At 35.1% G+C, this 14,637-nt stretch overlaps 1 protein-coding gene across 1 annotated transcript; it reads right to left on the minus strand.

Moving 5' to 3' along the window:
• Positions 1 to 987: 987 nt before the first annotated feature.
• On the minus strand, positions 988 to 9,172 carry LOC130713972 (uncharacterized). Its single transcript, XM_057563795.1, has 7 exons — positions 8,836 to 9,172; positions 8,659 to 8,735; positions 7,247 to 7,381; positions 6,096 to 6,150; positions 5,827 to 5,914; positions 3,120 to 3,218; positions 988 to 1,330 (listed from the first exon to the last, which is right to left on the minus strand). Exons 1-7 carry the CDS (start codon positions 9,141 to 9,143, stop codon positions 1,226 to 1,228), a joined length of 867 nt encoding a protein of 288 aa, XP_057419778.1. The 5' UTR covers positions 9,144 to 9,172; the 3' UTR covers positions 988 to 1,225.
• Positions 9,173 to 14,637: the final 5,465 nt, after the last annotated feature.

Below are 14,637 nucleotides of genomic sequence, written 5' to 3' on the forward strand. Positions count from 1 at the left end.
TACAACCCTGGTTGCAATGAAGATGCTAATTGTAGCTGTGAATTTTGGTTGTATTAAATTAATACTATTAACTACACTTTCTAGGTTAGGTTTTCCTCCAACCTCTGGTTCTTCAAGGCTCCCCTTTTGAAAGTTTCATCTCCTTTGACACTACAATCCCCATGCACGATGATGATGATCTCTCGTGCTGCTCTTCCTTGATGACTGCACATTTTTCCAATGAGCTATCCTTCCTTTGTGCTTTTGTAGACGCATGTGATTGCTCTACGCTTTCCATTTTCACACTAATCTTCTGCGGTCTACCTCTTTTTTCATACGCTATTTGCATTGTCGATGATGTTTCAACTAATATTTCCTGAAAGTTCCTTACCCATGAATTCTTCTTTGTCAATAAGCTTGAATCTCTCTATCACCAACACCCATTATGTTTGATTTCTATATCATCAATAGTTAGAGAACATTAAAGATAAACAAACCATCAAAATCAAATCTTTTACCCCTTATTCATTCAATTCAATCACAAGGTAAATCCTTCTAATGATGTTGAGTCAACTTTTCATTCTCCTTGTGTTTCCTTTCTCTCTCAACCTCTATTTGTACCTCCATGGTTGTTTATTGCATGTCCAAGACACGGTGGTTCTGTGTGGCATTTCATTGAACATGTTTCAAGTCGTGAGAAAATTGTCTTAGTAGATTGAGTTCCAGGAAAACGACGTCCCTTGTTTGGGATTTGGCATAAGAGGTTGATGATTTCAAGGAGTCAACTTTATTAGGCGTAAGCAAGGAGCTTGGCAGTGGAGACACAGTCTCCGTCTGCATTCCTCCTTCAAGTTCTCCCTCCATCTCTTCTCTTTTCATGTCTCTGACCACACGTACCCTAATTAAGTGAACAAAAACTGATGTCACAATATTTTGCCATCATTTTGTCTTAGAAATCGAACATCTGATAGCAACACGTGAAAAATAATAGCTCAATTTAACAATGGGGAACCCAAAATCGCACAATTACTATTAAAGAGAGACCAAAAGTGCAATTAAACCTTAAGGGAACGGTATCAGATTCAATCATTCCTTCCTACTCCAAACCTTGCCCCTTGTACCTAGCTACCTATTATGGTTCCATAAAGCTACATATAGGTGATATTCCTGAAATCCAGGTCAATATTCTCAACATTCCCAAGGCAACAATGAACAGACAATATAGAAAAGAGATCCCATTAACTCATTATCTATCTGATGCCTTCTCTGTATCTCTATAAAATGTGCGTAGACAGCCATTAATGATTCGAGAGGATGCTCCATCACAGTACCGTTTAGCGAGATCCACCGCCTTCAAAACAAACATTTACAATATGAGTTTTTCATGTTCTTTGATTTTACATGAGATACAATTCAATGATCATACTACTACAGGCTAATGCAGTAAGATCAACCCATAAAATATATAAAGATCCCTCACCCTCCTCATGCCAAAGACTAAATTAAAATCAGAAGCTAAGGGAGTGTTTGCTTTGTTTACTGAACTAGTTTTCAGTTAATATATTTTTCATAAATAATAACATAAACTGTCAACTTTGACCTTCTCTAATCTCTACCATAAAAGCTTGAAAACAAAAGGCTATTTTTACAGTTATTATTAGTAGAATGAAAATGATATTTTGACATTCCAGGAGCCTATACACTGAGAAAAGTGAGAGATAGAGAAGGAAAAACATATCTGTATCAGGTGATCTAATAGAAAAAGAAGAAAGAGATAACTAGCGTAAACTGGGTATAAAAAGTAAGAAAAACAAAAAGTGGTTAGTAAAATCATATCAATGGGGGAAACATACAAATATAAAAAAAATAAAAAATAAATCCAGAGCTACTGTTAAACGGGGTGACAATTTGGCCAGTACATTTGTAATCATGTCAATTTTTTCAAAAGGTATAATAGTTTGCCTCTGAGGCAAAGATATTTGCAAAAACTATGTGAGGTAGATATGTGCACCATCTTAACCAGTCAAAAGAAGATAGAGTTCGACCATGAACCATGGTATTAATCAATGGCTCGCAGATAGTATGTTAAAAGCATGAGCATGTTTGTGCAAGTATCATACCCAGTCCCTTCAGTACCACCATTTCAGTATTAATTGATGTGGCATATTATTCAAAATTTATTGAAATGTAGCTTATTATAACTTTCAGTAGCATGTTGTCAGCACACAACAAAAGCATCCCCAACAAATAACAGCATGCTTGGTTAAATTCTTCTAAAAAACACTTCATTGAAGAGGATAAAGCCGTTATTTGCTTTTTAATAAATGCTTTTCAGCCAGTTATGGTTAGCCAGGGAATCCTGTTTGAAGGAAGAACAATGAAGTTATTCTAAGCAGTCACGTGAACAGGATATTTAGAGATTGTGGTTGTGAATGAGAATTGGGAAGTTTGGTATGGAGAAACAAATTCAAGGGTCAAACTCTTTGGGTATTTGATAGGAACTGGATATCGTTGGTTGCTGAACAATTGGAGAGACTCAGCCACTCTCCCTAAGTCCCAAACCCCAAATGATCCCAAAAGATGCCAATTCTAACCCTTAACTCTATTTATAGGCAACATGCCTCACACACTAACCCACCCACTAATTAACCCGCTTCACTAATTGAGTGTGTCTAACAGTTTTGCTTTTGCTTTCGGTTTTATCCTAACTAATACTCGTTCTAGGAAGTTGATGAAGCATCTTATCAAATCCAGAAGTGGGGTAACAATATTCCCTTTAAAAATATCATTCCTAAACATGAATCAATTATTTTAACATGAACTTTTTCATTCTACCAAATCGTAAAAAATAAAGGACCTTCTGGGAAATTTTTGAACATGGGTTTGTGGTGGAATATAAAACAAATACGACTTAAGGAGCATGCTTTGTAGTTTAGACTTATATAGTTTATACTCTGGTTTCATAAATAGCACCACGTTTTAACATTTCCTTCGATTATCTAGTTTTAAAACACAATATAAGTTCCTGTGAACAAATAGCACAAATAAAGGGAAGTTAATGAATTTATCATATTTCAAAGTAAAATGGTAGTCTCCCACACTAAAAAGAAAAATAACAATTACAGAAAATTAAGATGTACCTCATTAATGACAATTTGGTGTATTGTTTCTAGCTTTGTCATTTCAGACATTGCCAAGTGAAGAATAGAAAGCTCTAAAATCTTCCCTGCTGGTTCATCCTGAAATTTACCAACAGACGCAAGATGTATGAGCATCAGAAAACAAAGTGATATCTAAAATATGCAAGGGACAGGACAGAAATGAACAGTTAAAAGCCAGACTAGAAATTACCAAATTTTCCAAATCACAAAAATGGATAGAAATTAGAAGCTAAAGTTGGAAATCTCTATGACTATCACAAAAGCAGATGCAATAAACACAGCATCAAAAGATTTATTAAACCATTAAAAATACAAAGCTATCTACTGTGTGCATTGCAATCCATGATAAAAATAAATATGAAGATGACAGATAAAGATAATTTGAGAAACTACCAAAGTAAATAATGGTGGTGTGCTTCATAATATGCAAGGATTTCTAAATTGAATGGCAACTAATAGTGCAGTCAACTTGTTGGTGTGTATTAGAGCATTTAATATTATATGCTGATTGTATAGCACATGCTGATGCTATTGTATAGCATATGCTGATGGTACAACTGTTAGTTAGTTAATTACAGCTATCAATTATAGTTGTCAGTGTCAGCTGCAATGTTAGTTAGAGTTTGTACTTAGCTTCCTTTGTAAGATTTGGTTCATCTCTCTATATATAAGATAAGATCAATTCAATACAAAATACAAAATTCCTAATTTCTCTCTCTCTCTCTCTCTCTCTCTCTCTCTCATCTCACTTTACTATTCTAACATGGTATCAAGAGCTTGAATCGATCCAGCTACCATAGCTTCTGCACAAAATCCTTTCTCATCAATGGAGAATCGAATTTCTCCTTCTGCGCAAGTAACGTTTTCTCATCAGCTTGGCACTAAAGGTTGATGAAAGAATTTCAGAGTTTGGTAGAAATTGAAGTATAATTAAGAGAAGGTAAAGCAACATCTATGACTTTAGATGAAACTACACCATGAGACAACAAATTTCAAAAGGAATAAAACCCACCTGGACCAAGAGCACCTCTTAGTAACACAGAAGTTGCCTGAGATTTGACAAGGTAATATGTGGGATGAAATTCAGAAAACACAGAATTATCTTTATAACTACATTTTTGGTAATAGAGGGCACTAATAATAGGTTCTTACGAATCAAAAAGGTGTGTGGTTTGTAAGATTGGGGAAAGGTGGAGAAACCAGCAGATGTAATGGACAAACCCTGGCCATTCACAATGAGAGTCCAGCCAAATCCTACTAGCGACATAGTCTCTATCGTTTTGCTTGCATCATCAGTGACATGATGAGTGGCTCCCAAGTCAAGGAACTAAAACTGAGAACATGTGATTGACTAGAGGAGGAAGGACGGGGTGGTCCAGCTGATGAAAGGGCTCGTTGAAGAAGCTGAGGAGCTGGATTACCTTGTGGTGGTCGAGCCATGGGCCTGTGAGGCATAAGTAAATACCAGTACCCTGGATAAGAGTACTACTACTCAAGAGCTCGATAGCAGAAAATGCTTGCATTATGATCACATTGAAAGCAGATATGGCACTGGACTTAGGATCGGCCACCACCTCGACCACCGCAAGAACGACCAGACCAGCTATTACCACCATGAATTGATAGGATTGGTACCAATGAAAAGAAAGAATTGAAGAAACTAGATGTATTATTGACGAAGAACCATAACCCCTAAATGTAGACAGAACTTAGGAAAATATAGCTAAAAGTAATAAAAGGTTTTTGAGACTTTTGAGAGGCTCAACTCTCATCTAATTGCCCAATTATAATCTTGGTGACCCCCACTAACACTACTATCCTTTATTTATATTACCACAACTAACTATCCTCACTGGTAACTACTAACTAACTAACTACGAACTGTTATTTATGCTAACTAACCCTCACTAACAGTTACCTACCAATCAGACAAAAAAGACAAAAACCATGTGAATAGCAGCAAATCTTGCTGCTCCTATTTGGTGTAAGCTGGATTGATGTTGCCATGATCTTAATCATCATGAGGGAGGAAATTAGCTGGAATTGAAGAATTGACCAAAATTTTCTGGAGTGCCAAGAAGATCTTTGTTCAATCTGCTGCTTCCTAGGGATGAAATTCTTCTCAAGTTCTCATCAAATTTGATGGTGCTCTGATACAAAAAGGTTAACGGCCGAAGATTAAGCACGATTTTCTAGCACAGCAAAACGATTTTGAGAGGGAGCCATGAAATGCATCAAGTAAAAGCTATGACACCATGTTGAACTTTGAGAAATAGCTTTGTTGTTGTCAATGGAAAGAGTATGGAAAGGAAGTAGCATAACAAGCAGCCATGCCCCTCTCAGCTGTTAAGTTTGGGTTGAACTATTTTCACATGATATTGTTGTCTTCTCATTTCTCAACTCATATAGGCATTTATAAACAGTTTAAAATGTTAAACTACCGCTTTGTTCCTGAGGATGATAAAGATAGCAGGGAATAAATAACATAAAGCATTAACTTTATCTATTTGCTCGTTTTGTTAGAGAAGTTCAACATGGTACATTAATCAATAAATTGAACAGGTTTAGCAAAATTAATTAGATAGAAGTATTCAAATTTTACAATTATAAGAAAAAATCATGTCCCTCACTTGCATGAATTTGCAATAGCGAGAAAAGATATTGATTGCAAAAGCTTTTGCCATACCTTCCAAGTTGGTGGGACAACTTTGTTAATAACAAGGACATGACTGTCCCAACTATCCCTGACTGCAACTAATAGTTTCCTTGTGAACCTGCAGATAAGTCATTGGGCTAGATTATTAACCTCCTAACAAACTTCTACACACGCAAGAGTACTCAATCTTACAAAAAACAATTTTTGGTGGGGGTGGGGGGTAAAGGGGCAGGAAATGACAAGCTTCAGGTACCAGTGAAGTTTGATGTATGCATTATGAGTGAAAGGTCGACATTTACCTCAATATAAGTTTGTTATATACCAGCTTTGGAGGAGCTGAAAGGATTTCCGCTTCTGGCATGCAGAACATAACATATTAAAACAGTTTAGAGATGGGAGTATTGAAAGAAAATTGACAACTGAGCAGATAATAAATAGTTCAGAACCAAGTTAATGGTTTCCGTGAACATGAGTGACTACAAACAACGAATAAACTCATGTCATGCGAAACAATGTAACACAAAAAGGAAGGTTGCACCAAATTTAAGATGCCCAAGTAATAATTCAATAAGTGTAAAAGTTTTCATCAACGATTAAAATAAAATTAATCTGTCAAAAATATGCGGGCCATAATAAAACCATTTTTTAGAGAAAAAAATTGATGTCTAACATATATGTACAGTTTCAAAGGCAACCTACAATATCATATTGCAAAACCCTAAATCTCCAAACTTCTAAAGTGATAAAGGTGAAACTTATTAGTTATTATACATTTCTATTCTCAACTTCTCATTATTACTGAAGTAAGAAGTTTGATGCTGCATTACTAGGCAAGGTTTTAAATAGAAGACCGATCACATCAGGCAGTAATTGTAGACCGCATTGGCCAGCATCAGCTGCAATGCATCCACAATCTAAAACCTTGTTCCTATGTCTTATTGATGTGAACACGCTACAAGCCTACAACTTAATGTAATTTAGAAACTGTAGCAGGGATACAAGATTAAACAGAGGGAACTCCAGTTTAGTTATGGATTTAATGTATATACGCGATCGATACACTGACATCTAACAGTTCTTTACCATAATAGAAAGTACATGTTAAACTTAATTATAAATCATGTAACTATTAAAGCTGATCTAGCATGAAATGAATGAAAAAATAAACTTCACACCAATTGCAAGTTAATTATACTCTCTAGTCATTTTTTTTTGTACATCGGAAAGATAAATTGCACCCTCCAGGGATTGATCCCTGAACCTCTCACACCCAACTCGTATGTCCCCTAGCTCTTACCACTTGAGCTATCATTCGGGACATACTCTCCCATCATTGTCATTTCTTTTTTATATATTGGGACAAGATTCAAATAAAAAATAAATAGTATTTTTCCAAGTGTGACCTAAAAATGAAGAAAAAAAAGGTAAGGGATTGTGGATCAATTATTACCAAGATCAGACTCCTTTTCAATGTTCCGCAGAAGTTCATTTGCTTCTTCTTCCGATTGAACAGTAACAGGTGGTCCCGCAAAACTCATAGGATTATACTCCAACAATTTCCTCTGGTCAAATTGATACCCAGCTTCTGAAAAACCAACAACAACAACAACAAAATTGCAATCAATTTGTTAAGGGGAGACAGGGGAGCCCGCAAAACACATATCGACACCACATTTTAACCCAAAACCTTAAAGGTATTAGGTTTATGAGTCGCATCTCTTATACAGTCTCCTCCTCACCCATACTTAGAGCCCGTTTGGTGCGACGTATAGTATAAGACCTGATAGTATAAGACCTGATAGTATTAGGCCTGATAGTATAAGCCCTGATAACTTTCTTATACTATCCAGCGTTTGGACATACACTGTATAATTTACCATATCGTTTAAATTAATGCAATTTTATGTTTAATGAAGTATTGAATAATGATATAAAATAAAAATCAAATATGGAGGTGATTATAACGGTGGTGGCGGTGGTGATGGAAGTAGTGGTAGGTTGGTGGTGGTGGTGGCAATGGTGGTAGGTTGGTGTTGGTGGCGGTGGTGGTGACAGTGGAGATAGGTTGGTGGTGGTGGTGGCAGCGATGGTGGTTGTGGGGGTGGTGATGATAGGGTGGTGGTGGTGGTGGTAAGGCGGTGGCGGCTACAGTGGAGGGTGGAGGCAATGGTGGTGGTGGTGGTTGTGGTGGCGGTAGGGGGGCGGCGGTGGTGGTGGCGGTAACATCGGTGGTGGCGGTGGTGGCAGCGATGGTGGTTGTGGTGTTGGCGACGATAGGGTGTGGTGGTGGTAGTAAGGCGGTGGCGGCTTAGTAGGGTGGTGGTGACGGTGGAGGGTGGAGGCAATGGTGGTGGTGGTGGTGGTGGCGATAGGGTGGTGGTTGTGGTGTCGGTGGTGGCGGCGATTATGGTGGTGGTGGCGATAGGGTTGTGGTGGCGGCGATTATGGTGGTGGTGGCGGTAGGGCGGCGGCGGCGGCGGTGGCAACACCAGTGGTGACGGTAGGGCGGTGGTGGCGGCGGCGGCGGTGATCGGATGGTGGTGGTGGTGGTGGTGGTGCCAATGGTGGTGTAAGTTGGCAGCAATAGAGGGTGGTGGTGATGGTGACTTATACGTCACAACCTTATCATGCCTTATCCATCACTCACATGATGGATTAAATAATACGTCATTTTAACGTATAAGGGGACTTTGATGGATAAGCTTATACAATACAATGTCATCACCAAACAATGGATAAACTCATAATGTATTGTATAAGCTTATACTATCATGCCTAATACGGCATGCCAAACGAGCCCTTAACCAATGTGGGACTCCAACTCACACTTGAATTCTCAACGCAAAAAGAACTATTACTTACCTCGCCGCTCATTCAACCGTTTCTCAAACAGGCGAACCGGGTCCAAACCCTCTAAGCACGAAGCGTAAATTATAGACCTGCACATACACAAAACACAAACAAATCCCACAGTTATAACATGGTAAGAGAAACCACGCGGTGGTGTAAAAAGCAACGCAATGTGTTCACAGCAATTACAGGGCAAGTTCTCTGGCGGCTCTGGGACTGCAAAACCGGCCGGTTTTATCGACTTTGGGTAAACCAGCCGTGTCGGGTTTTCCTAAACCGGAAGCTTCGTCTCGGTCGACGGCGACGGCGGAGCTGGCGACGGAGCACCGAGTGAAGAGGGTCTTGTTTTGGGGTTTTGCAAGGAAGAAGTCACGGTTATGGTTTACTAATGAAGAGGGAAGGGGAAAACATTTAGAAGGAGTTGCAAAAGATGAAGGTGAAGGGAGAGGAACACAGGCTCCATCCATTGCAACTGTACAAGATAATAATAATTGCATTGCAGACTGCAGTTTGCAAATATCTGGATTCTAACATTCTTATCTTATACTCCTATGTTAATGTCACAGTAGCCAGTAAGTTTGAATATTTTAACATATAGTAATTTAGTTTTTTTTTTGGGTACATCTATATCTATATATATATTAGAAAAGAACAACTTCTAGCATGACATGTCGCTCTCACAGGCCAAGTTAGTGACGTGTCGCTCCCAGATTAATTCTCACATAATATTTTACATGTAAGCTCTTTCTTCTTGGCCCCACTTGCCACATGTGCCCTGATTTTTACTTACCTTATTTCTCCTTCATAAAAAAATACATTTTTAAATTTTAGATTTGATTAGGATTTATGTTGTTTATTTCATGATTTTATCTTAATATAAAATCTGTGATAAGTGATTTAAATCAATAATACATCTCATCAGCAAAAACCCTCTTAAAACCCTGCCTACCTCCACTATCTCCTCCATGCAATTTTCATCTCATCTCTCAACTGAACGGAACCACCCCCACAAAATCGTCTCATCTCTCAACGGAATCACTTTGCCATCGACTTGCAATCGCATCCCTCCGATTTGCTGCCTTGGACTAATTGGGAAGGTTGCAGATGGAGGTTTCAAATTATTTTCTTCATTTGCTTGCATAATATGTTATGGTTTTTTTCAATTTTATTTTACTTTACCTTTAACTTTCATTCACTCATGTTTGACTTCAAGGTCAATTTCGTTCATCACTTGCCATGCTAATTTCAAATTCTTTTCTTCAAGTTTTTTTTTATAGATATTCCACCAAAAGAGATTCTTTGGAAGCCATGGATGGTGAGTCCATTTTATATTCTATATAGAATTTTGCAATATTTTGATTTGTTTTTTATGTTTTTTGATTCTCCTTTGTATGTGATTCTACAGGAAATATTTTATTCTATTTTAGAGTTATTTTTAGAGTATAAATCAATTAGGATTTAGGTTGTTTATTTTTATCTTAAATTAATTAATACTCTAAAAAAATCCGAATTTTTATCGTATTTTTATTAAATATTTTTTAAAGATTTTGTTTTGTTTTTATTGTCAATTTGTTAGATAGCCTCTCTTATGTTGTGCTATTTTATCTTGAAACCTGAATTTTAAAAGATTTTCCCTAATTATCTAAGATTTAAATAAATTATATTTTGAAATAAGATTTACTACTACTCCTTACTAAATTTATAATGATGGCTTCGACTCCCCTCTTTGTCACGTTCCATGACTCAATTGGAGAGCTGGCCGGAAAAAGTGGTGAGCATTCTCCCTTTTCCTCTTCAAATTCCTTCTTTGCATAGTTTTGTTTATGTCTAATCTTATTTTGACTCGGGTTATAGGTGATGGTTCCGCCAATCTACCTACGCGTGTTGCTCCAAAATCAGTTTCTTGATATAATATTGTAGGTTGAAATGATTTTCTTGATCTAAGACATATTATGATTTGTTTTCTCAGACTATGCTAAGGAATGAAGAATGCAGGAGATTTAAAAAAAAAATTAGAGAAGAATTGTTGAAGTACATTAAAGGCTCGAGATAGAGTTTGGGAAGGAAAAGCATGTGGCTTAATGCTTTTAATTTCTGAGGTAGGAGAATGAATCCTTTTAGTTAAAAGTTCTTTATGTCTAGCATTTGATTCATAAGATTAATGTATTGGTTTGAAGCTACTTATGTGTCTGTTTTTAATTTTATTCTTTATGTGTTTTGGTTGGTTCAATTAGGCTAATTTGAATCAAATGCCTTAAAGAAATCAAGGCACTACTTGAAATAAGGTATGAGAAGCTAGAAGAAGGAAATGAGTTCTAGGCAGGAGAATAGAGAGACAGATAGAGAGAGGAGGGTGATTGCACACAAAGAATGCTAATGAAATGGATATGTTACTTTCAAACAAAAGCTATATTGGATAAGATTTGAAAAATAATTTAAAGAATTTTAAAATTATTTTCCAAGAACTCCTATGCCATTTTGTTATAGCCATGCTAAACTATTCAACTAGGTTCTCTAATGCTTTGTTTGATATGGTAGTGAAAGAGAAGAGAGAAATAGAGGAAAGAGAGATAAGAGTTAATGTGTTTGATTGGCAAGGGATGAGAGATAAAGGGGCAGATTTTGTGGGTCCAATGTATTTTTTCAATCTTCTCATTTTGAGTAGACATAGAACAAAGTTTGATCAATTTTTTTAGCTTTCCAATTGTAATCTTATTAATTTTTTTGGTTATTGGGAGGGAGTAATCTTATTAATTTATTAAGCCTATCATTGTTTTTATATTTTGATATTTTTATTTTTATTTAAATGTCGATTCATGGCAAACTAATTCCCTCTCTTATTCTCTATTTAACCCAACGATGGGAGAGAATCTACGTCATTCTTTCTCTACAATCACAGCTCTCATACAAACAACTTATATAATTTACTCTATACCACACGTATTTCTCTATACTCATCACATTTTGTTATATTTTTTATTAATGTCAACTCCAACAATCAATTTGCCGTGCAACACACGGGTAAAAAACACTAGGGGATAAACAAGGGGTAGTTTCAAACTCCAAGCGCAATGTTGTCTTCCAAGAAGTTTTTGAGAACATATGAGTGGTTAGTTTAATTTTTTATCTTAATAGTTTTTTTAATACAAACTGACTTCTAAGTGACCTAACTTTATTTCATTGTTAACATGATGTCTATGACATCTTATAAGTTGATGAACATCTGATGCAAAAATATTATTGTCGGTTTAAGGTTCGTTCTATTTTCCCTTACAATGAAATAATTCTTTATTGATTAAAACAAGTATGTACAAAGTCTGATATATATCTTAAATTTTGTAGGCACCCTGCAATATTGGCTCAAACATGGATGACTTGAAATAAAAAAAATGAGGTCATACTTTATGATTTATCTTTCACAATTCAGATTTGTGCTACTATCACGTTCTTTTTTTTTTCCCATGATTAATATGTATTTATCATCTACTTTATTGGTGATTCTTTTTTGTCCACTTTCCTTAGCATTTCAGACTCTTCTATTTCATCTATTGTTTAATAATCACTTTTTTTTTTAAATTAAATATGTTACAGAATCACAGTTGTTATCTAATGTATTGACACGTTGAATTTTTTGAAAAAGAATCACGTGCTATTTCTTCCATTTTCAAAAAAAGAATAATTTTTTAATGAATGTACTAAGGGTGGAATCACGTTGTGGTAATAGGACAGTCGTCACCCTTAGACACAAAATTGTTACTTGATATACTATAAAAGATCATAAACTCCCTATATATTTCGGCTCTTCTCCTTTAGAAGACAAATTTCAAGTAGACGAATCAATATATATTTCTTACACATTTTATTATTATATGCAACTAAAGTAGTGTTGACAAACTACTAATAAAAAAGTCAAACTTTTTTTTTGAAAGATAAATATATATATATATATATATATATATATATATATAATATCAAAAGGCTTGAGAGCAAACTCTTAAGCAGGAAATACAAACCAACCAGCACCGACGGAAAAAACCCGAAAGTACACCCAAAGATCGAGCCAGACAAAAACCAAACAGAAGAAACCCAAAGACAGAAAGTGCCGGAAAGAAAACAGGACAGAGCAAACAAACCAAAAAAAAATTCTGATATATTTCATAAATTTTGTAGGTACCTTGCAATATTGACTCAAACTTGGATGACTTGGTATAAACACAAAATGATGTCATACTTTATGATTTATCTTTTACAATCTGATTAGTGTTACTATCACATCCTTTTTTTTCCATAATATGTGTTTATCGTTTGCTTTATTGGTGATTCCTTATATCTATTATTTGTGTCATTGTTTTCATGTTCATGAAAAATGTGAAACGATTTCATCTTGATCTCAATCAGGCTTAGATGACAAGTCTTTTGGTCCACTTTGCTTAGCATTTGAGACCCTTCTATTTCATATGTTGTTTAATATATTTTAAATAATCAAATAATTGATTGATGTATCAAATACGATAGACATATTCCCCGTGCAACGCGCGGGGTAAAAAACACTAGAATTTCCCCTTCTATATTGATTTATGAAATTTATAAGATTTTGTTTCTCTGATAAATGAGAATCCATTGAGTAAGATGATTTGCATTTAAGTCTGCTCTGAAACCTAAAAGTGGTTGTTGTTTGTATTTGCGTAAAATTTTCAATTGTATGTTTTAATTTTAAAGTACTATAATGCTATCTACGTGAGATTTTGTTTTATATAAAAAGTATCATTATACTTTTTTTATACAATCATTATATTCTAAACTAATTAATTGATATTATTTTAATAGAATAAATTTAATATAATTAACTTTAGTATTATTTTCAAAATTTTAAGAGTGTATATTTATATAAGTATATAACTATAATAATTTGATAATAAGAAAAGTAAGAGGAATACAAAATATTAATACATATGAACTATAAAATTATGACATGAATTTATTAGTGCTAACAAATTAGAGTTACGAGATCTCACGTGGAGAAACATTTTACATGAAAATGAAAATTTGTACGAGTTAAAAAAAAATAAAATTCATTTTCTATAACTTAAGTGTATTTTTAATAATTTAAAAAATAATTATATATTTATGTATTGTTATATATCTAAAACACAAAAGCATTACCCTTTATGCAACACGAGTATACATCTTCACAAACAAAATTCAGTTATACCTCACATATGCAAAAATTAAAGCTTTTGGTTTATTAACTTATGTGTTTTTCAAAATTTGTGCTCTTTAAATATCTACATCTTTATTATGATTATTCTTACATTCTTAGCATCTTAAATATTTATAATTTAAAATATGAATCGATGTATCAAATACAATAGACATATTCCCCGTGCAACGCACGGGTAAAAAAACACTAGTATATGGTAATTTAGTTCAATACAAGAATACTTTAATAGTGAAAATTATACTTTCAAAAAAATAGTGAAAATTATTTAATAGCTTTATTGATGGGTGTCACCTGTAAAAGGGTGTTCATCCGTCCTGTGTTGACATGTGACGTCCAGTTTGGTGACCGGCATTGTATACAATATTATATTATTAATTTGGTAAACAATAAAATAGGAAAAAGAAAAAATTAAATAAAGTAAATATTGGAAAAGGGGGAAATAGGAAATAGAGATTAGGCTGGAAGAGGGGGAGGGATGGGGAACAATGTTAGGGTTTGGTGAGCACGAGTCTTGATTCTTACATGTGGAGATTCTTTTTTCTCTTTTGCATTGAAAGTTTAGGTGGTCTTTTATTGTGTTGTCTCTGATTGTAAAGTGCAATTTCGTGGGTGTTCTTGAATCTGGTATTCATGAGTTCGGTGAATCGTTCTTTCGACCGTGGTGTTCTCAATTGATCTAGTCGCGATGATCTGGTCTGGGATTTGAAGGTGTCTGATTCTCCATAAGTGGTCTGTAAGAAAAACCCGTTGTCCTGTTAGTAGGTAGCGAA

Source organism: Lotus japonicus, chromosome 4 (genome assembly GCF_012489685.1).
Source record: "Lotus japonicus ecotype B-129 chromosome 4, LjGifu_v1.2".
In the NCBI taxonomy this organism is placed as follows: domain Eukaryota; kingdom Viridiplantae; phylum Streptophyta; class Magnoliopsida; order Fabales; family Fabaceae; genus Lotus; species Lotus japonicus.